Source organism: Stigmatopora argus, chromosome 11, assembly GCF_051989625.1.
Source record: "Stigmatopora argus isolate UIUO_Sarg chromosome 11, RoL_Sarg_1.0, whole genome shotgun sequence".
Lineage (NCBI taxonomy): Eukaryota > Metazoa > Chordata > Actinopteri > Syngnathiformes > Syngnathidae > Stigmatopora > Stigmatopora argus.
In genome coordinates this window covers 5492952-5518958 of record NC_135397.1, presented here as the reverse complement: position 1 = coordinate 5518958, position 26007 = coordinate 5492952, and the positions used below count along the sequence as shown (strand labels likewise).

Below are 26007 nucleotides of genomic sequence, written 5' to 3'. Positions count from 1 at the left end.
TTTTTTAGGTAAAACAAGGAATCAATGAAAAGGTTGGAGACAAATATTTTACTAAAAAAACAGTCATTTTGGTGTGAATAATAGAAACAATTGTATTACTGTTTGTCGCCAGTATATTATATTAAATCCAGATATTTCCTACCAGTACAATTAATTAGAAGGAATTGTTATGTTTACCTTGAATATTTTTTGTTGGTCATTCTAGAATTTTGCATTTTGGACTGTGCCAGATTTAAACGTGTAGTAAAATATATATATTTTAAAGGTATAGGTAGGACAGGAATGGCTGAAACAGTAACATTTCACAATGAAAATCATTTAGCATCATGATTGTCATCATTAAACGCCTTCAGAGACCACTCCATTGCGAAATATTATTCTAAGGCAAGGGTGTCAAACTCGGGTTGGTTCGCTGGCCACATTAACGTCAACTTGATTTCATGCGGGCCGGACCATTGTAGATATAATATTTAAAATTTTTTAATAAATGGATTAAAATCCCTGAATATTCATTTTTTTATAGATCCAAAGCAATGTTTATTTTAGCTTTTTATATATATTTTTAGATTTTACAAAATGATTTTTGAACTAAAAACAGAAAAAAATGATTAAAAATTACAATTATTGATTTAAAAGGGGGGAAATCAGGAAATTTAATATAGATCTATACTCTTCATTTTATTTTGATCCTAAAATAGAAAGTCGGCACTCATGATTTACTTTCCCGGGCCACACAAAATGATGCGGCGGGCCAGATTTGGCCCCCGGGCCGCCACTTTGACACATGAGTTCTAAGGGATTGGAATGAGCTATTTAAGGTATATGGTGCCCTGATAACTATAGAATAAAACTTTTCTATCTTGTAGTCACATTAGAGAGGCTTGATCAATGAAGGTGGCCAAAGTGATGTCTCGCTGGGAGAGCCCCCCACAGTCGTGTGTGCTTAGGGTGATCTGCACCTGGGTGGTCACAATTCACAGGAAATTAGTAAACTTCTGGATTTAAACCATCTACTTTGTAGTCCCCTCTGAAATCAATAATGAAAGAGCATTAAGCAAGACATATCCTGATTTTATACTTTGTTTGGGACTCTAACTCAGAATACTGGGGAAAAAAATGTAATTTCATGATTCTGGCCAGATTCCTGAGGGGACTAACTTTTTGTAACTTAAGCATCAAATATTTAAAGATTGTCCATACTTTATTGTAAACGTTAAACCACTCAGGATGATGATCCATCTTCTCTGCTTGAAGTGCAACTCTGGACATGAAACCAAAGGCCTGGGTGAGTGAGACCACATTCATTTTACTCATCAATACGCTTAACACGGCCTTTTGCGATTTAGCGTGAGATGTTTGAAAACCTGGTTGAAATCTTTAAAAAGAAACTCTTTGTAGATGGCGTCCCGTCCGACCACTTCCACCCATTGGGCGCTCTGCAGCAGCGGGAGAAGGTGATCTCTCTCCTCTTCATTCAAAGTCTGGATTTTTGCTGACTGAAACAAGGGATGAAGCAAAGGCGGGGGGCAGTTACAGTAACACAAACTCTGATTGGTTGCTCAGGAATCCCATCTGGAAACAATGAGAAGCTCCATTCTTTGCTTTAAAACAGGCTGGTACAAAGGTATGTGGGAGGTCTCACAAACATACACACACACACACACACACACACACACACGCTGTTCATGCACATGATTTGGAATCACACAACTGATTTAGTACCTTGTGACCAGACACGCTTGCTAATTCCTGATTTCTGTATAACATGTTTTAATGGAAGGGGGAGTTTACAAAGCCAACACGTGACTGTCTACAAGACTACAATGACATCAACAGGTATCTTAGCAACAATCTAATCTTCTGATCAGTGGCACAGGCAAACGGACCATAAGCAGACTCAAGCCTCGCCTATTGATGTCATACATGATGTGCATACGCAAAAGCATATTGGAGAAGAAACAATGCAGCCTGTCTTTATAATAAACAGCAATAGATCATTGTAATACTACTGTTATTCCAAGTGAAATGATGAATACTAGTCAAAGTACTACTAAAAGACGTAGAGTAGATGTGGTGTACTCACCATGTTTGCTAAATGGATTTCATGCACAGTGTTCCAGCTTCTTGTGCTCTGACAGAAACTGCTATGATTCAACACATGAGCTGAGGTCTGGCCCCTCCTTTTAGCTGCCCTAGTAGGAGCCTGACCAGAATGCTTTCTGCCAACAATGGCTTAATCATAAACCTCCTGCCGCTGACCTCTTGTTTAAGGCTATCTCAGTGGGAAAATAAGGCCGGGTTTCGGAATGGATTTTACATGGGAACCATCCTCCTTGGTGGAGGGATGTGCATGTCAAAGGTCAATGGGCTGCTGCTTAGGAGGATGCCCCGCATGTGTCACAGTGAGCGCTCAGGGAAATGAAGTGCTTAATGGAATGAAACAAGGGGGCGTGCGAGATTGGCTTTTAACACTCTACTGAATTCCTGAAGGAGAAAATTGCTTGTTTTTACTGAGTAAGCAGTACGGAAGAGATAAAAAAAATGGCCTAGCGACACATATTCAAGAATATAAAAAGTATGCACACCCCCTTTTCAAGTTCTATTTATTAATTTATTTTTAAAAATAGGGAACTAGATGTGTATACAGGCGGCCCGGTGGAGCGAGTGGTTAGCACGTCGGCCTCACAGCTCAGGGTTCAAATCCAGGTCGGTCCACTTGTGTGGAGTTTGCATGTTGTCCTGCGTGGGTTTTCTCCGGGTACTCCGGTTTACCTCCCACATTCCAAAATCATCTCTAAATTGCCCCTAGGTATGGGTGTGAGTGTGCAAGGTTGTCCGTTGCCCTGCGATCGGCTGGCCACCGATTCAGTGTGTCCCCCGCCTCTGGCCCGGAGTCAGCTAGGATAGGCTCCAGCACCCCCGCGACCTTACTGAGGATAAAGCGTTTCAGAAAATGAGATGAGATGAGGTGTACCTCCTATGTGCTAAAATGATACAGCCAGGTGATGAAATTAACGTTGAGCTTTTTATCCATCAATCAAAAATGTGACATCATTCATTCATTTTCACATATAATATTTCTTTTTTCTTTAGCTAAAAGTTTGTCCTTGCTTAGTAGCCAATTGTGTTCAAACATAACACTAGAAAACAACAACAAAAAACTATTTAAATGCAAAATTTTTCAAACAATCTAATTTGTATTTACAGGTTACAAATCACATTAATGGGGATTTACTTATTTATACTGATATAAGTTATCTATACGTATTTTGTTTTGGTCAAACCATATGACCGGAACCACAAACCATATTCTCAAACCGCCCTTTGACCATTCTTTTTTACTGGAGTTGTAAAGATGAGCAGAGGAAGTGCTTTCAAGTGACAACATGGAGTTGGTCAGAGTCGTGTCTGTGACTTTAGTTGCTCTTTTCACAAGTAGTTCTGGAGCTCACACAGCATCTGGTGAGTTGTTTTTGTTTTTTTGTCCTGTAGGCATCACGCTTGTCTTATTTCATAGTTCGTGATTTTACAATAATTCACAGAACAGCTTCCATCTGACGGTTAAAAAAAATATTGCTTCATAGAAATGAAAATTCTTGTTAAAAAAAATTCCTCTCCTACCTGACATTGAAAAATGGTCTGAAGCAATGACATTATAATACGGTACATCAACATTTTAGATTATGGTGATTGTGAATTTGAAGCTCGGATAGCTTTTCGTATTTATGATGAACATAAAGCGTCACACGCACATTGTAAATCAGTTCTATTTGTCTCCATGCAGCGCCCACTCTGAAAATGGACCAGGCTTTGTTAATATTTCATAACCAGCTGCCCCATGAAGTGGAGGTCTTGTACACTTCAGATTTTTGCTATAAGGTAAATTTTACCTCTAAATTTGAGGCACCCACAATTAATAAGCAATAAGATATTTTCATTGAGAAGCTATGTTAGTTAGTAGAGTAAATATTGATACTGATATCCAATTTTCCTTTTTTGAGTGTGTGTACCAGCATTTGGTCCGTGTGAAAGCCAGCTACAACAATGCATCTGCAATCATCAGCACCAAATTTACTTTGAGTATACAAGTGGAATTCAACAAGAGGAATGTAACTCTGTGCAGGTAAGAAAAAAAAAACAGAATTTAAAACCAGAAATCTGATGTATTTATGAATTAAATTGGGGTGTATTCTGCAGGACCACTCGTCAAATAGATTATTTACAGTGCGGTGGGAGTGTATTTGTGACTGAGTGATGCCTTCTCTGGAAGTACAACCTCAGTAGATATTGATCAGTCGTTTTTGATAGGGTTAATAAGAGCTGACATTCCAATGTGAAGGTCATTAAAGTTAAACGCAGCGGCAAATCCACATGAAACCTCATAGCGTAGATGAAACTGGAAACGGCAATAGTCATAAATAAACTGTCCGGTATGACAAGAAGACACACACGGATGCTCTCCACTCAGGGGTCACCTGAAAACAAATTGACAGAGGGGTCAAGGGTCACATTTTAAGACTTCTCCGCAGGCTTCATTCGTCAATACGGAGGTCTCGAACCAGGCTGTGCTACTATTGATTTCCTTTCCCCCTTGAAAACACAATTTAAGTGATAGCTAGTATATCATTCTAAGCGTGGATCAATGGAAGGAAGCATGCTTTGCAGGTTTTGGGGGTCGGAAACGGTTTAGGAATAGATGCGCTTCAGATTAAAAAACACTAGGGGGTACTCCAGAGCTTCTCTGGTGTTCAATTGTTCTTTGAGGATAACGGAAAGATAAAGGATGGATGGGAAAACTAGACAATAACACAATTGCAAACCCCTTCAGCCAAGGGAAAGGCAAAAAAAATGAAGAAAAATAGCATGCATTTAGTTTTGGAAAATATAGGTCGGTACTTCTGCCGGTTTTTAAAGCAACCCTGAGCTCTCAGCACTGCATCGCCCATACATGTGAAATATAATAACTCTATTTGACTGTTTTGAATGCAGATGGAGTCAGAAATATGAGGACGGTGGTCACTACTCTGTATGGATCCTGAGATCAGATAATGCCAGCAACGCCACCTGCATTCATGCTGTGCTTCAAAAAGCAAACAATACCTACCTGCGTAAGTGTCTAACCACGCTCATGTTTCCCGTCCGAGAAGATTGATGAACAAAATTTGAGAAAAAAATGAGTAGAGGAACAGGTCATTCCTGTTTGTAGTACCATTTGGATCCAATGTAAATAACTGCATGTGTTTTATCAATGGAGTCATCATATAGGAGCATCACTTGCTTTTGTTCACATAGAGCAGGGGTAGGGAACCTATGGCTCGGGAGCCACATATGGCTCTTTTGATGGGTGCATCTTGCTCTTTGCTAACCTGTGAGCTAAAATATGCAAATCGCTGTTGACAGAACTGGGATATTACATTTAGAACTGCTTTAATCTTCATTTTTTTGCCGTAGACTCTTCTGGAATGCACCCTCATTGATTAGCAACAGCATAAGAATCTTTTAAAAAAATTAAGTTTTTTCCACTTAAAGTGGTGAAATTACCCAAAAAATTTGATAAGGCACTCGTTTACATGTATGTATTTTGACTTTTAAATTCGTAGTATGGCTCACAAGGAATAACATTTGAAAATATGAATTGTTTGTGGCTCTCTTCGTCAAAAAGGTTCCCGACCCCTGACATAGAGGAAGGACCATATTCTCCTCCTCCTCTGGGATAGCCAGTATTGATCACACGAGACATGCTTTCTTCAAAAGGGATGAAAAGCAAGAGCAAAAGCAAAAGCAAAAGCTTTTCTTATTGTTTGGAAGGTCCAGACCTGTGCGTGGAGGAGTGTGGGGAATACATTAGGGAGGGTGGAAGGAAGGATTAGGGCATAATGGGATTTTGAAAGCATCTCTGTCCATAATGTACACCCTACTTAACAATATTGCAGATTATGTTGTGGATCCGACTTTTAAGGCCAGGGAAGCCATTATGTGAGCAGATATACGGTCAGTGGAACTGCACCCCTCGCAGGATGATGAGCTTCCATTAGCTACACACACTGGTGATTACACCAACTCCCCACAGGGTAGCCTCGGTTTAAGTAATGGTCTGGTCAGCAGCTCAAGCCGTGCTGGGGAATTTTAAAGTCCAGCTCATTGATTGGCCGCATCGTCAGGTCATTTGTTAAGTTTGGTCTCCCTCAAAAAATGTCCCGGTCGGTGCACAATGGCACCTTAAACCGTAGGACCCCGACTGCACTTTGAACTATAACTTCAAGTTAAATATTGGATCCTATTAAGTGCCCGGTTTACGCAAACGTATTGATGAACTTAATCTAGTTTTTCCAAAGTGCCGCTATTCATCTCGCATTTATTCTGACAGTAATAGAATGCGCCCAACCGCCGCAAAGTGTCTTTTCCCTCCACACGCCAAGAGCTTTATGATGTTTTGATGAGCGAACGCCAAATATGCCAGGACTTTCCAGAGGCCCTGAAGTGGCCGCTCCATGTCCAGATGGGGTGTCAGCGTGGCTGCCCGTTCACATTTTAATGGCTACGTGTATTTGTTCCTCCTCTGAAAAGGCAAACAAGCATGCGCAGCCTTCCTTTTTTTCTCCGCTTTGGTCCGCACGCATATCTCCTGTGCCCGTTTATCTACTTTTATAGACCACCTTAATGTTGTATAATACAACGCTGACATTTGAATGTTGCAGATGATGATTTATATTAATATAAACTATTCTTTAACTCCAGTGCAGGGATTTTCTAGTTATGTCTAACCTAACTCTTCCTCGTATTTCATATATATGTATCTGCAGGATTAGATTACCTATGTGATGGATTTGGCAAGAGTGGGGTCCATTAGGTTTTTTGTTTGTCACCCAGGGGATCCGCTTTGGCACTGATGGACAGATACACAAACTCAAGGGAATTGGCTACATTGAACTATTTGTACCGATTATTAGATTAGCCCAAAGGTTATTCACTTTTACACAAATTTAAACAGTTTTCCTCAAATTAGGCAAATTTGAAATATTTTTTTAAATGTTTTTTTAAATTTATTAATATTATTTTTTTTAGGTGCGTCATGATATTGATAATTTACCATGTGTTTTTTTCTTTTTTATCCAGCTATTCTGGTGGCGACTCTGTCCTTGGCTATAATAGCGCTCATATTTGTTATTGCCCCGTGCATTTATAGGTATGTAACTTTTAAATTTAAGTTTAATCTAGTCTAATTGGAGTTTAAATGTTACATTTTATTTGGTTATCTGTTGTCTCTTACAGAAAGTGTCGCACATCCAAGACAATTTTCTCTCGAAGACTCAATTACTCTCTTGAAAACGTAAGTTTAACGCGTCTTCCCCAGCTTTAAAATATACGTCATGGATTTCATTTGTAAGCACATTATTTGCTATCAAGAAAAACTTGATCTAACAACTGCATTACATTGTTTAGTTTGGGGAAATTGACAGTCTGTGACTGGTAAAATTTCCCAGAGCCTCCAGTCATCAAGCTGCAGAGACACTAATAGGAAAATGGATACAAATGTTAGCAGAGCCAATTGTGCGGCAGACTGACGCAGAGGCATCCACACTAATCTTAGTTCATGGGATGCATTTTTGCCAAGTATGAATGGCTCCTCTCAGTCTTCCAAGCAAGATGGCTCATCCTTTCATAAGCTGCGTAGGGGGCACGTAGATCCATCATGGCTTATTAGTGAAGGGTCTTCCTGCTCTGCTCCTTTAAAGTGCAGCATGGGGGCCAACATGTTCATCTATAATCTGACTGACGGCAACGGGAGAGTGTTGCTCTCTAAAACAGTCTTAAAAGTCAAAAGCCTCGCATTATTTCAAGATAATATGGTGCTTGATGAAAGACGTTGTTTTAATCCACTCGTTTAAATCACTGGCTACCATTGAGGGTGCGAAACATCTAATCCATTTTCACCCCAAAACTTGAGTATTTAAAGTTTAAATTTTTGGACGTCAGTTGTTGTCCATTGCCAATATTGGGGTAAATACTATGAAAATTAAAAAAAAGATTGCAGAGTATTGGGGCCATAATCAGAATGCATTTCTCTTTAAAAAATGATGAAAACAAGTTAGTTGTAACTTCACATACTTTTAAAGATATATGTCTAATGCTTCCACTATATTTGTTTATTAATGTATAATGGGATCCTATAGTGCAGGGGTGTCAGACTCGGGTTGGTTCGCGGGTCGCGTTAACGTCAACTCCATTTCATGGGGGCCGGACCATTTTAGATAAACTTAAATAGACTTTTTATAAATGGATTAAAAGAACAGGATTAAAAGCCCTGAATATTCAGTTTTTTTTATAGATCTAAAACAATGTTTAATTTAGCTTTTTTTATATATTCTCAAAACACAGAAAAAATGGATTAAAAATTACAATTATTGATTTAAAAGGGGGGAAATCAGGAAATTTAATATATATCTATACTCTTCATTTTGATTTGATCCTAAAACAGAAAGTCGGCACTGATGATTTACTTTCCCGGGCCACACAAAATGATGCGGTGGGCCAGATTTGGCCCCCGGGCCGCCACTTTGACACATTGTGATCTAGATGGATGAGCATCTCATACTTCTAGCATAGATAAATGAACAAAAATATATATTCATAGTCTGATTAATGAATTTAAATTGGAACATTTCCCTTAACACACTGCTAGGGGATGACTAACATATGGTATAATACACAATAGTAAAATTCTAGTATTGTAAGCAGTAAAAGAATGTGCAAGAAGTGACTTTTTTATTGAAACAGAAAAGAAAAACATTCCACAAATTCATGTTTCGATTAACAAATGACTAACAACTATCATATAATAGGGTCAAATCCCATTAAACGTACTCATTGTGCAACTTTGTCTCAAAAGGCCAAAAACATTGCAGCTTGTATGGTCAATAAATCATAGCAACCTTATATGTTGACATGGCAAATGCTTTAAATCATGATGTAAAGCACTTCGTTTCTCTGTGACTTTTTTTTACTTTCCCCTGCAGGCTCAAACCCAACCGACGCAAAGTGAGGACAGTGCCACCAACGCGAAGCGCAAACGTCTGCGTTCGTTGGACGCTTTCCGAGGGTACGTGACCATTTGTTTGATCTATCGTCGTCTTTTGGCACTAGTGTGATAAAAATCCCCTGGCCGATATTAGAATGAAAATTAAAGGGGTCACCGTCTGGTCACAAAAGCTTTTGTTATCAGCGAGGGCAGAATTCAGGCACAATGTCTGATATGAGCGCGTCTCGGCGATGCGCCGTGTGCGTCTTCCTATTGGACTGTGTGGATGTGTTATTGAATCTGCGCTCCCTGCTCGCCTTAATTGTGGCCTGGGGGGGAGACACAAAGCACGGCTCTCTGGAAACAGGATGCTGGTGTGGCTCTGACCTCCCCCATGCCAAATAATTGATGTAATAATACAGTCAACATATCAGCACACATGCACATGGCCATAGATCTCCTGCCAAAATTGAGACAGGGAGAAAAGCCAGCAGCACAATGGAGGATCCAGCAGATGACTAACATCTTCTCCATCTGCGGCTCGCGTTCGGATCTTCAATTGTGCGGAGCCACAGACGGCGCGTAGTCACCCAATCCAAAAACACCGCTTAACGCTTATTTATTTTGGGAGTTCAACTGGTTAAGTGCATTCGCATAACTGTGTCTCATGGTTCAAGAAAAGGATGAAGGAGATTTTCTGGCCTGTTTGCAAGTATATAACGCATTTTAGGGGCAACAAGTTGCAGTTTAGTACATCGTTTTTACTCCAGTGAGACGGAATTTTTTTTTTTTTTGTCAGATATTGAGCTAAAGGGGGTATTTTAAGTCGTAATTTGCGCATGAAAGAGCAAAATATAGTGATGTAGGAATTTTAGAACACTTCATTAGTTGAGCTCGTGGAAAATAGGATTCCACTGCCATAATTTTTGGACCTATTGCTTCCAGTATAAATGTCCTGACTGGTAATAATGTGAAATTCCTGGCAGAGATACTTAATCAAAGTGCGTCTCAGCCTTTTGACTTATGATCTCTGCCCCGGATAAGTGACAAGTTCTTGCCCAGAGAACCCAGACATCAGTCATCTTCCATAAATACTGAGCCATTCCTCACGGTTAAAGGAGTTAGTTGTGAGCAAAATGGGGTTTCTAATAATTGCCCCACTGACATGATATAAAGTCCAGTTCAGTGACGGTAGCGTGTTAATTTTTCTAAAAGGATTCCCATTTTAATTTGGTGCCACGCGACTAAAAGCTTGTCACCAGTCTGCAAGCGAGCAAGAAATTGCCCAGTCAGTATTTAGCAGAAATGATAAAGCAGACCAGATGATTGCCAGCTTTTGGCCAGATGGCTGATTCATTCATTTCAAAGCCCCCCCACCCCCCCTTTTGACTGAGTTCCAGGTTTTTCCTCTGATTGGGTTTCACAAATGTCCCCAAGTTTGAACAGCAGGAACCCTATGTAATGTATGCAATGTCAATATCGTTAATCTCGGGTGAGAAATGGATTGATTTTTCAGGAGATTAAGAGGCGTTCCAATATTTCTGATCATGCAATAGCAACTTGATATTTGCAACACAGCACATCATGGCGGAAAGTGGAATTGAAATTGCTAATGCATACGCAATAATTCATATCAAAGAGGTCTGTAAGTGAGTCGTAACCGCTCACTTCTGCCGGCCAGGTCCGTCTAGAAGTAATCTGTTGCCTATAAATCATTGATACTATGAGGATTCCGTCATATCAATCAATTACTGGAGAATAAATATTAAGAGGAAGACATGTTGGGGATTGAAACTGAGTAGGAATGATAAAATAACCTAATTTAACCTGAAAATAATCTCTCCAGCAAAGTAGGGGGAACGGTTCATCATTATTATATTCTTATTTTATTATAGTTTTATTCTGAGTACATGATGTTTGGTAAATGGTTTATCGAGCAGGTGACTATTTTTGCTAATTAAAATACATGAATAAATAATAAGTACAAGAGCATTGCATTTTAGGAGATTTAGGTCACAATATTCCCATTAGATTGACCAGTATTTAAATTTTTTGAATCATTTATTGATGGATGAATAGATTTATGAAGAAAAATAACCTTAACAAAAATCAATGAAATTAAAACAACTGAAATACATTAGTATACAAAGTATATTTGTATTATTTTTATCCTCTAAATTTCATAGAATTGGACTCTGCTCATTTTGGATCGCTCACGTTTCAGCGTCATCGACGACGCTATCATTGGATTGGACGTCTAGCGCCGTCTCAGGAAGCCATTAAGTGCCCTACGAAGGGTTAATCTGCCCAAACTGGAGGTTTTCATTAGGGAGATGGCTCATAAACCCGCATATCGCATTCATTTCTTTTACCAGGTCTAGTCTGGTCACTTATTTAACCTTTGTCTTTATCGCTATGGCGACTAATGGATATGCTCGTCAAAACTTCAACGATATTTGTGAGCATCAAATAGATGATGTGGTCACGTGCGCGTAGTTGGCTTTGATGGACCTTTGTGGAAGATTGGGCCTGATTAAAATCTCGTATCTGCAGCTAAAAGAGCAGTAATGGCTTGGCTCGCCCCTTAATCCAATGGAGGCAAAAGTAGAGGCAGTGCACCTTATCGCACTGACTGGAACTTTTTCTTTACTGATTTCATTATGACACTTGAAAGCTATCTTTTCACTATTGAATACCACTTAAATCCAACGAGATATTCTTGATGTATTTTGGATGATGAAACCATACAGTCTGCCCAAGGGTGGGCAATACGGCAAAAAATAAAATCAACATCATGATTATTTTTATAGACTCTTTTCCACAAATTAGACCGCGTTTCTCAAACATTAAAAGTAAGGAAAAACGTAAAACATTCACTTTTATAACATACAAACCAAATTAAAGTTGGAGTCGGCTGATGCGCTCATAGAGAGAGCCAGATATGGCTCGAGAGCCGTACATGAAGAACTATCTAATATTGTCGTATCGCTGGCCACTAAATCTCGAGTTTGTAAAAGTATTTGGTGCAGATTTCGCTCATTCGCCAGCTTTTTCTCAGCCGTTTGCTGGAGTCAGTGATGTAGTCCATCACGCGTCCAGTGTTTCCGCAGCCTTGCTCACTGCAAAGCATAAAGTGTATCATATATTAGAGACTATAAAGCCTTTAGTCAGCAGTTCTGCTCGAGGAGATGCAGAGGACAAGCGTTCATTTCCTGAGTGATTCATACTGCTCAAGTTGCATTCTCCTGCGTTTGTGATATAGCAGAATTTCAACACTTTTAATGAGTATTTTAATTCTTTTTCATTAAAAAAAAGGTTTAAAATGCTTTTGGCACCCAGTCAGTAAATCCATATTCACCATAACGCCGAATAAATCCCTTGAATTTGTATTTTTGGATTCTGATTGAATTTCCTAAGTAGCGACACACCATTAGCCAGTAAAAATTGATAAATACTCATCTGTAATGCAATATTTTATTGAGCAGCTTTAGAAAACGATTGTCCAATTTTTTTCTGATGCTGTCTTTGTAGGTTTGCTCTCACGGCGATGGTGTTCGTCAACTATGGTGGTGGGGGCTACTGGTTTTTCCAACATGCACCATGGAATGGTAAAGTATTGATTTTAGGCTTCATCAAAAAAATGTATTTCGCTGAATTCATCTATTTTCGTCTAATCATCACAAAATACACTCTTCACTAATAAAACTATATTTGACCATTAGGTTTTCGCCATTTACCTCTTAGTGTATTCCTTTTAGACAAATGCTGAGGTAACATCAATTTAATTCAATGGGATTTAATACAGTTTACAAATTGGATAATATGTGTTAACTTGAGATAATGGTGGAGGAAAAACCTAATTAATCAAAACAGGTTTTTTTCTTCCCGTATTTCAAAATGAGTTCTTTTGCCGTGAGGTGTGCGCACTTGAAGTTCTATAATAGCATCTTTGCCAAATCTATAACTGCATTGATTTTACAGGTGATGTGATGAATCTTTGCCGCGCTGCAAGGACTGCTACTGTCACTGCACTCTGCTTGTTTATTAATCACGTTATTAACCGATACTTTACTTTTAGGGACAAAAATTATTTTTTTCGTATTTGTTGTAAAACTTTTGGAGTTGCAGAAACCGTTAGAGGTCAGAAGCTGCGTATACATGATGATACCAGGGATGTCCCGATAGTGTGTATTAAAAGGGGGAAAAAATCGCACATTCAATCCATTTCAATTCGAAAGGCTGGCCTTGAGTGATCATGTTTCACTGCCATTGACAGCGATGGGTGTCCAATTCAGTTTGTCTGGGGACCCTCCCAGTCAAAATTGATTGTTTTGGGGTTTTTTGGATTGGGAAAATTAGTTAAATCTTAAAAATATATGATTTTTTTTCGGGCTAGAAATCGCACTAGTCAAAGAATGCACAATGAATGGGAGTACAAGTTGCATTTTTGAGGGGCAGTTTTTTTCATATATTAGAAACTAAGAACAAATGTTAAAAGTTATAGTAAAATAGGGAACAATAGACAAAATATGTACCTGTTAATGTATTAAGAGTTTTGAGGGGGTAATTATAGCTGTAAAAACGCAAAAGAAGCTTTAAAAGCCGTATATAAGTCGCACCCGAGTATAAGCCGCAGACCCAGCCAAACTCTGAAAAAGTGTGACATATAGTCCGGAAAATACAGATGTAAACCCCGATCTTATTTTACCTGATTCTGATGTGATCGGATCGGGGACTTCTCTGAATGATATGGTCTTTTTATTCCAGGTCTGACTGTAGCAGATCTCGTCATGCCATGGTAAGTCACGATTTGAGTTTGTTACCACACTTTTCCCCCCGAAAACCACGTTTTAAACTGAATTTTCGCAACACGTGTTTTGCCGTTTCTTGGAGGTTCGTCTTCATCATCGGGACGTCCGTAGTGTTGGCGTTCGGGTCGGCGCAGAAGAGAGGCCTCGGCCGCCTGCAGCTGCTGCAAAAGATCACGTGGCGAACGGCGGTGCTGCTGACGCTCGGCTTCTGCTTCCTCAACTATTCCCCGCGCGACGGACCACGTAGGTGCAAAATTAGCGTGTACTGCTAATGGAACATGCATATCCTGTTTGCGGACAAGTTTGTTATTTACTTCTCTGTGCTGGGAACATCATTAAAGCATAATAGCTAGTCCACTCGCCACATGAATAATGTACTTACTCGTTCCTTTGAAAAAGAAGAGTCAGCCACACCAGTTGCACAAAGTGGACCCAGTGAAGAGCCGCAAAAAAATCTTCCCGCTTTAGGTCATGAATATGTTAAGGGATCCGAACCGATGATTTGTGCTAAAAGCTGCGTCGGTTTAAGGATTAAAAGCAGGCAGGGCGGCTAAGGTTCACGTGCCGCCCTTTCACACATTAGCTAGTCGCTAATGGACTTTTTTCCCAGGTGCACGTCTGTGTAACCGGGTTAACAAAAATATTGTTATTGTGTGCGCGCTGGCGTATTGGCCATCCAGTACCAGGGGACGTTTAATAGGGGAAGATTGAGCAAAAACAAGCAGAGCGGTAATGGACGATTACAAAGAGATAGAATTACGGGCCTTGGCTTGGTGCAGCTGCTCCTGTAGCTTCTCACAACAATGTGACTTTTAGCATCAAGTGGAGGTTCGACCTCGCTCTCCAAGGACACCCTTGCCCGTTTCGTCGCTCGCTTTGATCTAATAACAGAATCCCTTCACGTTATTGGAGTGTGCGTCAATGTCAGTTGTCACGGAGGAACCCGTGATAGACGCTGAAATCAACTGTGAGTCACCTCATATAAACAGTAAACCATTAGCCCGTTGGGTGCTTCGGGAATTCATTAGAGGAGGAAACAAGTACGGGAAAATGCGTTGCGTACTCATTTCGTTGGAATATCATAATTGCATTGATTTTATATATAGGAGCGTGATTTCAATGATGTTTGTATGATAATTTGTATGATGACAGATTATTTAATAGAAAATACAATTGCAATTTGTGACTTCCGAGCTAGGGGAGCAAACAAAATGTTTAAAAAAAAATGATTTTTATCACCCTGCGGATAGTTTGATTCACCAAAAAAGGAAAAAAAACAGCTTTTCCAGTCAGGCTGAAGTGATTGCTGTGATTTTGTTTGACTGATTGCTTCCCTTTTGTGCTGAACCATCACTATTGCTCACATAACTCGCTTTTGCAGCTGGGTGTAGACAACCCGTGCATTTTACTGACTGCGTGACAGAAATAATTTGGTCATTTTTGGCATCTGTTATAGCATTTGAGTCACTTTTTTTGCAGAAACTTTCCAAAGCGATCTATCGATCAAAATGTTGTAGATATTTGAGAAAACATGTGAAGAAACCTAAAATTAGTAAGCCTCCTCCTCAAGATTCCTTCCTCTAACTATATTTGTGACCTGATCGATGATCGGGATTTCATTGCCTTTACAACACTTTTTTTTGTAGCACAGTGCTTTTCAATTAACTAATGTGTAGATTGCCATCAATCTCTCAGCCAAGACTCAATCTTATCGAACTCAATTTCCCAAGACGAAGAGATAAGTCGGAACCTTTGATCGGCTTCGTAACATCTGTATCCGCCATGCTGACATTCCCCGCGGATTTGTGCCGTCCATCCGTCTTCTCTGGAATGCGGCGGGCGAATCGGTGGGGCGAGATCCCATTACCAATATGATCACTTTTGCTGATTTATAATGCGCTCAGATCAGCGGGAACAACTTGAGGCCGAGTGAGCGATGTGTGTGTTCATGTATTGTTCATGTGTTGCAGTGTCCTGGTCCTGGCTCAGGATCCCAGGGGTGCTGCAGCGTTTGGGTTTCACCTACTTTGTTTTGGCTCTACTGCAAATCCTTTGGGGACACAAAGCCAACCAGCCGATGACCGTAAGGTTCTTTGCTGTCTCGTTTTTTTGCAAAAGAAAAAAATGCTTTATCTGATGCATTAAAAAAAGACAATGAATATATTTTTGTAAGGAAAATATTGGCCAATTGTTTAATGGCCATTATGATAACGATCATATGTCTATTGTATTGTTGTTGTTGTATTCACAAAGATACAAATTGGACATCCTTTAAGAATTTATTTTAGATTCCGGTTTCTGTTTAGGTACCTTTTTATAATGAAGCTAGATTTTTTTGTATAGTTTTATTTGGGTGTAGTGCTTACTTTTGGTTAAGGTTGTGCTACTTTTTCATGTTATGCTTTTATTTCAATTCGATTCATCATTAAATGGGTGTTAAACCATATGTGTCCAATTTGGAAAAAGGGCTGTACATTAGATTTTTTTACATTGGGGAACAGACTTGTTATTTTAGCTTTAACAGGCCTTGATAAAAAAAAATTGGCGCTGTGGTATACACTGCGACCAACGTCCAATCCATTCAAACTTCAAATTCAGAAATGATGGATAAAAAGAGCCACACGATTGGACGTTTCTCATTGTCAATGGTACTAAAAGACTTGATTGATTTGAAGTATTTCTTCCACAGGCTCAGTGGTGGGCCCCCATCCAGGATGTGGTGTTGTACTGGCCCCAGTGGCTGACCATCATCCTCCTGGAGACCTTGTGGCTGTGCCTCACTTTCCTCTTGCCTGTACCCAACTGCCCCACGTACGTACGTATTCGTGTGAATGGACTGACTCATCCGTCCGTCCGACTTGAGTAGCCGAGGTGTAAATTGCAGCGACCTCTCCGTGCTCCTCATCTCTTTGCGTGCACCTTGCGCTGTTGCCGTTATGAAGTGGAGTGATTTATGGGCTTGCGCGGAATGCTTCAGAGGGTGTAATTAGACTATCTGGCTCTGTCATGTGCGCTAAGAGGTGGCGAGGCAGAGGATCCATCTTCCTCGCTCCGAGTCCTTTGCTAAGTGCTACTTTTTGGGAGCTTCCTACTAACAAACATTGTCTGTTTTGGCAATAAACTGCTCTTTCACACTTTAAATTTTTATTCATGACTTGCAAGAGTTGTGGTAACTACAAAAAATGTTGTTGTTTTCATTTCAATTGCAAGCTGTTTAATTCAGTATGAATAATGATGTAATTTTGATATCTGTGTTACAACTAGGGGGTATTTGGGGGCCGGTGGAATCGGAGATGACGGTCTTTACCCTAACTGCACGGGAGGGGCGGCGGGGTACATCGACAGGTTGATATTTGGCGACAACATGTACCGGTATCCCACTTGCAAAGTAAGCTTCTTTAAAATGGAATTTTACTTTTGGGTTTGTGTTAATGGGATGACTTAGTACCCCATTTTCTGCCTTTCTAGGAAATGTATCACACCACCCAGCCATTTGACCCAGAGGGGATTCTGGGTACAATCAACTCCATTGTTATGGGATTTCTGGGAATGCAGGTAAAACACCATGTGTTCATTTGGTCAAATTTTGTCAATACGTACGTAGTTTCAGTTAACACTGACCTTAACTCACTCATTGCCGGTCCACGAGTATTCAGTCAGAGTAAATGCTGTGGTAGTATGAAGTTGTCATGTAAAATCATGTTATGCTTCATATTCACTTCTTATACTAGAGAAAGTAGAAGAACATTTTTGGCAATAAAATGTGACATGTAGGCCTCAATCATTTAAAGGTAAACAACTTTTTTTATAATTAGTAATCATTCCGTGCATGTTTTTTTTAGACATATTTTAGTTTGATTTTTTTTAATTAATAAGTACATTAGAGCATTTGTAATACAATGTTAATAAATACAACATTGATTGAATAAATAAATTAAATGAGGTTAACTTAATTTAACTGTTCAGCTTTCCGTGCCATTGAAATAAGTGTTCTATAAATGGTTCCAAATTCTTCCTTCATTCACTTTCAACGCCACGGTTTCTTTTCAGGGCCGCGGGCGGGGTGCTGGAGCCTTTCCCAGCTGAATTCGGCAAAAGGCAGACTGGTCGCCAGTCAGTCATGGACAATAAATATCGTTATTTCAGGTTCTATATGCACAGCTGCCTGCCATCTTTCCTTTTACAAAAAAACTGTTGTCAAGGAAGAACTTTGATTCCTGAGGCGGCAATGTGACAAAACGCTTAGCAGCAGCGTGTGTTCCCCACTTTTTGTAGTGAGAAGCCGCCATGCCAAATCCAACATTTTTCATTTCCCGACGGAATTTGGCGGCCCGAGCCGTGTTGGATGACACGCCAGGTGTCCGCCGGCCAGCGCTAATGTCCTCGGCTGAGATGTATTCATCATCACCAAATTAAAGCGCGGGTGCAGATGCTTTACACCCCGCATCTGGCTCCACGTGATGGGGGGGAAATGTGAGCGCCACATCAGGGACACCTCCCAGGCCTATTGGGTTACCCAAGGCCATGTAAATGAATTAACGGCTTCTTGTCCAGTAATGCATTTAAATTGTCTTAAAATAAATATTTTTTGATTTTATTTTTGTATGTCCCCGCAGGCTGGGAAAATTATCCTTTTCTACAAGGGGAAGAACATCCACATCCTCTGCAGGTTCCTGACATGGGCCATTATCTTGGTATGTCATTTGGCAGTTGGAGTCCAGCATGTTTTGACTGCATGGCACACTCGGGTAATGCTTTATTAGGGCAGGTAAATGTTGCACAGTTTTTTTTTTTTTTTTTTTAAGGCCACATAGTTGTTAGTCATCACTATTGAAGCCATTCATTAGCAGGGCTTAGTAGTGGGGACGGGTGGGATTTCAGGTCATTTCAAAAGCACCCACGTGTGGTGTGTTTCCGACTTGCTAGCGTCACTGGGGAGATTTTCTGTCTCAGGATTGGCTCATTTGGAGCTCCAGATTGTTCAACTCAAGTCATGTTCAATGACTCTGGAGGGGGAAAAAATGTGCAAAATATACTTTGGATTAGCGTAGAAGCAAAACTGTTATGTTATTGTAAGAAATAAATAATGATTAAAATGCAAAAACAGTCAAGATACAGTACTAAATGTAAATTTTAAAGAAAATAGCAGTTCGGAAAGTTCACACGGCTTTGGAAATCTTCTATTTTATACTATTTTAAGAGAAAAAATTCTGAAATTGTTTTTTCTCTGTAAAATTCACGTGATAAGTCTTAAGAATGCAGGGAAATATTTTATGAATAATACAAAATACAGCAGAAATGTGTTAAATTAGAAATATTTAGGTGACAGTACTTTAAATAAAAGTAAATGGTGTAGTGTTAGTATTAGTATTTTTAATTTTGTTTAAATGTTAAAAGAAGTTACATACAGTAAAACTTTTTTAAAAATGGATACCTTCAATTTTAAAGTATGATTTGAGAAACAAGAAAAAACAATATCCTGCTTAAAATTCAGTTTCCCTCATTCGAAAAATTTAAAATAAAAAAATTATTGTAATTTGATGTACTGTAAAAGATAAAACTCAACCATTGTTTGTAGTTTAGTATAAAAACAACAGTTTAAATATTATCCTTTCTACCCCCGTTTGTTGTCAATTTAACAGTGAACTATTTCAGTTTCTACCACTTTTTTACTATCATTTTGACACCATTTTTTTTTAGTGGTAAGCAATGCTCATAATATTTATCTTATGGACAAACATGTCCGGTGTATTGCATGCGAGAGAGAGTGAAAGTGAGTGCAAGGTTGCTCACCTGCATGCTAACTATCTGCAAATATTTGCTGACCAAATACATGGCGGTAATGATAAACTGCTATAACAAAGAGCAGAAGTCATTAAAAAAAAGGTTTTCAGCACATACTCGCTTGGAGTTAATATTTATTTTGGAGCTTCACCTTACTCTGGGTGGTCTCCAGACACAAAAAGGCCAACAAAAAAAGCAGCCAAACTGGCCTGGATTTCACTGAGAGGGGAATGCGTCCCATAGGGAGAGGCGATGGTTACACCAGATGACCTGTTTTGCATCTCTAAACGTGGCAGGAGGCCGTTTGTCCACTCCAATAAGATTGACAGCTGGCCATCTAAAAGACCTCCACTTTATTTTATTCGTTTATTTTTTTAAATCAGAGCTTCAAGTTGCTTTATGCGTGGATTTTGAAATGGCAGCCTCAAGTGCTATCTAGTCATGTGACTTGATGCGATGATGGAGTTGGACGGGCTGCCTTTCAGATCAAACTGGATGGCCAAGGAAAAGCCAAAAAGCAAGACTTTTTACAGCGTTCATCAGATTTTTTTTTCAGCGTTCGTGTTTATTTTGATTATTTTCCACTGAATTGAAAGTACCTGGTGTTATACAAGTTCCATTGGTTATTCAGGACAATCAATTGAATTTCTGGCGTGAACATTTTCTATCATTGACCTGAATTTGAGACAAATGTCTTCCGGCAGTGAATATTACCGGCCTCTTTTTCAAGAGTGTTGGCTGAAGGCTAGTGAAACAAATGAGATCCATTTAGCTTCCTCTTGAATTTTTCTCCCTTAAAGCAATGCGTAAAGAAATGAATAAACACGCGCCTTTTACGATTGGCCACACGACCACGGTTGAACAGTTAATGACGTGGCTGCTCCTCAACCTTGGCCGAGAATTGTAGTGTTGCTTGATGACAGGAGGGAAAAATGTCCAGTTTCACGGATTCAATATGAATTTACTCGCAGAAATGACATTTTTTTCCTGTCATTTCCTGTTGATTCTTTGACATTTCATGATGACTTTCTGTCGGTTTCAGTTGACATCCCAATTGATTTTCATGACATTCCTGTTAATTTGCCAGGCAATTGCGTGTGCGGTCGATTGGTCGCCGGTCTTTTGGTCGCCGGTCTTTTGGTCGCCGGTCTTTTGGTCGCCGGTCTTTTGGTCGCCGGTCTTTTGGTCGCCGGTCTTTTGGTCGCCGGTCTTTTGGTCGCCGGTCTTTTGGTCGCCGGTCTTTTGGTCGCGGTCTTTTGGTCACCCGGACCGCGACAACGGGCGACCAAAAGACCGGCGACCAAAAGACAGACGAACAAAAGACCGGCGACAAAACAAGGTAAAACAACACGGTCTACGCATCAATAAAAGCCAACAATGGCCATGAGCAGTTTCACTGAGCCGACGTGTGAGTGTAGAAGAGTTTGTATGTACATGCGTTGTCCCTTTAAGAAGCTACGTCAGTCAGGGTCTTAACAAGTTCTCCAACAAAAAACAATAAAAGTCCGGGAAATTTGGAGCTTTTCTTTAGCCTAATAATTACTAGGGCATTAAGTATGACTAAATAGTAATTCGCAGTTTGTATTTAGGGAATTTGAGCAACGATTTACATGGTCATTATCAATAACCTTCAGGGCGACCAAAAGACCGGCGACCAATCGACCGTGTACCGGCAATTGCGGGTCACTTTCTTATGATTTCTGGATCCCTGCCTGTCCGTTTATTTGACCTAGTTAATGGCTTTAGCAACCTAGCCTTAATAAAACCGCAATCGCGTGTCTGCAGGAAGCTTCGATGTTTTAGACATTAGCAGGCCACCGTGTGCATTCTTGCTGAAGGCCAACCAAAAGACCGCAAAACTTTTCCACAGAACCCTAAAATCCAAACGCGCTTTTGTCTGATTTCTGAGGCAGATTATTTTCGGGGGCCATCGAAAAAGAGGTAAAACAACAAGGAGGCATGTTAATTAAATTCCAACGATCAGGCGGCAGAAGTGAGAGATTGGAATTGAGCGATTGGCCCACATAGCCAAACCGCCCGACCGCCCGCCTCATCCCACTTCGTGCAACCCGGAGAGCCCGGAGGCTGAATTGAGCCCCGGCTAGGCTATTTCCACACCATCGATTCTGTCATCTATACGCGGATGATGGATATCCAGCCAACAAGCACTGGTTCCGATCTCTGCCCCGGCTGGCTGGCTTTCTCCCTTGCGTGCAAAAATGTTCCTTCAAAAATGATATCTAAATGGGAAGCGATGAAAGACACTGGCACGGAGTGTTTGGAGACCCGGAGGTCAAGGGGTCGGCGTCAACCTCGCTTTGAGGAGACGCCGCTAGCTTGCCGATGAAGTGGGAGCGTTTCTTCTTTGTGTTTTAATGGATTCCGATTCCGTGATGTGCAGAATCGTAGTGGCCCGACGCAACACACTTTATCGATTTGAAATCTGTTTCATTTCCCCCCTTAGGGAATCTCGGCGGCCGTCCTTTCTAAGTGCACGCGAGAAGAAGGATTTATACCTGTCAATAAGAACCTTTGGTAAGTGCTTCCTGACCCTCTAAATCCAGCTTTTTTTCTCACCAAAAGAAAGGCGCCGTTTTCCGAAGGGTGCAAATCACGGCTACTAAAACACGCGTTTAGTAAGCCCTAATGACAGCCCGGGCTGTAAATAATCACCCCGCTTGTTGGGTAGGTGCGACGTGACGTGCTCATATCCATCCTCCTCCTAACGTGATTACTCTTCCTTACGAGTTTCAAAATGGGGACCCCCCTCCTCCTCCTCCTCCTCTTCCTCCTCACTTTTTCACCCCCACCAACAGCACTTGCTCTGCGATGGAATGGCAGCAGAATCTGGGAAAAGCATCAACGTAACCGCAGACGATCAAGTGACAACTCGGAGAAAAAAACTCGTCAAAATAACAAAATTAGACAAGGTTGGCTAGGAAGTGCTAAAATAAAAAGTTTAAAGTATAAAAAAGTTTTTATTTCGTCAAAGCCAAAATGCTAAATGTGGTATAGGAATAAGTCTTGGTTAAAAAAAAATCATCACATAATCACGAAATGCTTTTTTGGGTCTCTATATATATGCTTTTTTAAAAATAATTTCATCCCATAATCCTGCAATGCATATTTTGTCTGTGTTTTATTTTTTTAAGATTACATTAACTTTTTTTAAGTTATTATTCAGTATTTTTTTTTGATTATCTGGTTAATTTAGCCCTTTTTATGATTTATTTATTTTATTATTATTTATTATTTTATTTAGTTACTATTTTATTTAATTACTGTATTTTTTCAACTAGTTATACATATATGGCTCAATTTCTAAAATTCTAACAAAATAACACACATAAAATCAAAATGAATAACTAAAAAAAAAAAGCACTCTGGTTCAATACACTGACCGCCCCCCCCCCCCCCCCTAAATTTCATCACAAGTATATAAATTATAACAATAAATTACATTCCTAAAGTCTTTAATCCACAAAAAGAGAAATACACTTTTCTTATGGCCCTTTTACCATTCAAATTTCTATGTATGTAATTTCCTAGTATTTAACTCCTTCCTTGCCACTGCCATTGACGGCGGTAGACGTCCAAATTATGGTCAATGGCATCCAGTGGATTAAGTGAGTGCCCTGTTAAGTGTAAATCCACTTTCTGTAAGGATTGCACTTGTACTCACATGCTATTTAGTCCACTTTTTTTATTTATTATTTCTCCTAGAATGATGGGCACCTCTTCATGTCCATGTGTGATGTGTAAGCAAATTCTTGCCAACGTTCCATAGGGCCTTTCTCCTAACTCAAGCGATGCTCATCCCTCCCCCTGCCATTACCTGCTCCAGCGTTTATAGGCAGTTCATCACACACAGGTTATTGAGCTCTCCAGTACGAGCCCCAGCCTTGGATGCCCGGCGGTAATTAACTCCCAGCCAAGAGTCCTTTTTGGCCCCACTTCAGCTGAGATAAAAGAAAAAAAAAACAGGGAGAAAGCCATCTTCCAGACTCGGGGAGGCAGCCACTTTGCATTAGATGATATTGCATCAAACATTCTTGCACTTAGGAGCAGACGGGACACGGCCGGCTGGCGGGAGGCCACGGGGCTAGCGCCAAACGTCCGTTTCTGCCAATCTATACGTGGGGAAAATGATTTTTTGGGGGAATTTCAGTTTCAGGTCAAAGTGTGGTTGAGCTAGTTTTCTGTCTAAACTTATCGTGTGATCTTTTTTTTTATTTTCTCAGGTCTTTGTCCTATGTGGCGTGCACGGGATGTCTGTCCTTTCTCTTGTTAGCAGCCGTGTACTTGATCACAGACGTTATGGGATGGTGGGGTGGACGACCCTTCCTGTATCCAGGTGATAAACATTGGCCCTTAAAAGACTCATCGTGTTAAAAACAAAAGAAAAGGTACACGTTTCAAACTTTCCGTTGTCTTCCGCAGGGATGAACTCCATTTTGGTGTACGTCGGGCATTCTTTATTGGGTTTCTATTTCCCGTTCAGCTGGGAGATGCGTTTCCAGCAAAGCCACTGGGAGTGGCTCTTTCAAAGTCTGTGGGGAACGGCATTGTGGGTGATCATTTCTTACTTGCTGTATAGAAAAAAAATCTTCCTTAAAATTTGAAGGAATATCGTTTCCCGTTTTATTTTTGCCCAAATCGTAAGCTTTTATATAATTATGCCGTAAATATGTTGATATTTTGAAGCCACCAATTAACAGAACATATCGTAAAATGCTTATTTGACATTTTTTAGTATATTATAGCTGCTATTAAGCCCTGGAAATGTGTTAATTAATTTCAGGGAATCCATCAAATATACTGTTGTGGTACTTGGCAAATTAGACCGAGTGATTCTAGCACATGCTGGGTCATGGCCATTATAGTTCTGTTGCCATGGACACTCTTCTTTGTCTTTGTGTGCGTGTGTGTATATGTGCATGTGTGTGTATGTGTGTGTGTGTGCCATCTGCCGCGTAAGTCACAATACTTTAATAGGGGTCAAGATGCACAACTCACATTAATGGGAGCCTCAATTCTCAGCTCACGCTGTTGGAAAATTAGGGAAATTAAATGCAATACATCAGAGGACCATAAGCAAAACCTATTGCTGATAAAGAAATGTGTGACGATGTCATCCAAGCATTAAATAAGATTTTCTTGGAGACTTGCGGTTTGATGTCCGCATGTCCAAAGGACCACAATCCCTTGCTCTTATTGATTGTTGTTAAGCATACGTCTCAGGACAGCTATAGTCTGTCATGTGGAAATGTTATCCAGGATCCAATGTTCTAATGGTGCCTTCTCAGACTTCTATATGGTATAATGATCTGGTTCGTCCCTTGATAGCCAAAACAGGATGTATGTGTACTCCTGTTCACTGTAAATATACGTATTCCAATGCTCATGTCAGCATGTCTTAAACATGATTCTGAGTGAATAAAAATGTACTTTTTTTGCATCTCTGTTGAACCCAAGAAAACCCTAATGATAAAAATGAATTTGACACCTAAACCATTAACAATAGAGAAGCCGTAAATGGACTATGAGTGCAATTTCTGAGATGGTTGTGACATGCACGCAGTCTTGTGAGTTGAATTACCGCTGCAAGTACGTAGTAGACATGGCTTGCAAAGAAAGCGTTGACTGGTGTTCTGCCCTAAGGCAGCAGCGATGCATCACTCCACACACACACACACACACACACACACACACACACACACACACACACACACACACACTCTTAAGTGGGAAAAATTCCCACAGTCTCTCTCACTCCGCTACAAGTTAGCATTTAACAAGTTGTCATTTCCAAGACTCGAGCTATTGATGTTCCATAGACGCCCATTACGTAGATCACCAAGGTGCTATTGGTAGATCGCCTGAAAATAACATTTTAATCTCTCCCCTTTGTCAATTTCCTTAGCTAGTCTCTTGTGAATTTGCCATGTCCGCAGTCAGTCGGCTTTAACGTGAATCGAGAGTGGGTTTTTGCCCCCGTTCACTGACCCTCCCATACATATTGATAGAGTCTAATGGTCAGTGGCCTGAAAAAAAAACTAGATCGTTGAAGGTGAACTCCTTAAAAAGTAGATGTTGGAGCAGAAAAGTTTGAAGACCCTTGCAGTAAGTCATGTGTGATACTTAACATACATGCTGTGCTATGTTATTGCAGTCAGATGCTTCTCATTTCAGCACAACCTCCATTGGTTCAACTCTGTTTCTGTGAAACCAAAAGCTGCACCCTCCCGGAGCGGCCCGCCAGGACCGCTTTGCCCCACCCTGAATTGGAACCCTAACGACAAAGTTGGCTCCTCGAAAAGTAGATATTGGAGCAAAAAAAAAGTGTGAGTGCCCCTGTTAAATCCAATAAAACAAGCAGTATAGGTTTTGAAT

At 40.2% G+C, this 26007-nt stretch overlaps 2 protein-coding genes across 2 annotated transcripts; one reads left to right on the top strand and one right to left on the bottom strand.

Moving 5' to 3' along the window:
* Positions 1–630: 630 nt before the first annotated feature.
* pcbd1 (pterin-4 alpha-carbinolamine dehydratase/dimerization cofactor of hepatocyte nuclear factor 1 alpha) lies at positions 631–2223 on the bottom strand. Its single transcript, XM_077612944.1, has 4 exons — positions 2084–2223; positions 1365–1496; positions 1201–1281; positions 631–959 (listed from the first exon to the last, which is right to left on the bottom strand). Exons 1-4 carry the CDS (start codon positions 2084–2086, stop codon positions 867–869), a joined length of 309 nt encoding a protein of 102 aa, XP_077469070.1. The 5' UTR covers positions 2087–2223; the 3' UTR covers positions 631–866.
* LOC144084479 (heparan-alpha-glucosaminide N-acetyltransferase) lies at positions 1194–24350 on the top strand. The gene is made up of 18 exons (XM_077612945.1): positions 1194–1836; positions 3785–3879; positions 4002–4123; positions 4990–5108; positions 7117–7186; positions 7273–7330; positions 9018–9100; positions 12551–12627; positions 13787–13817; positions 13913–14073; positions 15801–15913; positions 16520–16641; positions 17095–17218; positions 17299–17385; positions 18447–18524; positions 22079–22149; positions 23856–23968; positions 24055–24350. Exons 1-18 carry the CDS (start codon positions 1686–1688, stop codon positions 24234–24236), a joined length of 1857 nt encoding a protein of 618 aa, XP_077469071.1. The 5' UTR covers positions 1194–1685; the 3' UTR covers positions 24237–24350.
* Positions 24351–26007: the final 1657 nt, after the last annotated feature.

Coding starts and splice junctions, on each gene's coding strand:
- LOC144084479 (XM_077612945.1), top strand. CDS start 1,686: ATGCACATGATTTGGAATCACACAACTGATTTAGTACCTTGTGACCAG. Junction 4,124..4,989: donor AGGAATGTAACTCTGTGCAG/GTAAGAAAAAAA, acceptor TTTTGAATGCAG/ATGGAGTCAGAAATATGAGG. Junction 18,525..22,078: donor TGACATGGGCCATTATCTTG/GTATGTCATTTG, acceptor TTCCCCCCTTAG/GGAATCTCGGCGGCCGTCCT.
- pcbd1 (XM_077612944.1), bottom strand. Junction 1,282..1,364: donor TTTTTAAAGATTTCAACCAG/GTTTTCAAACAT, acceptor TCACTCACCCAG/GCCTTTGGTTTCATGTCCAG. Junction 960..1,200: donor GGTTTAACGTTTACAATAAA/GTATGGACAATC, acceptor GTGACCACCCAG/GTGCAGATCACCCTAAGCAC.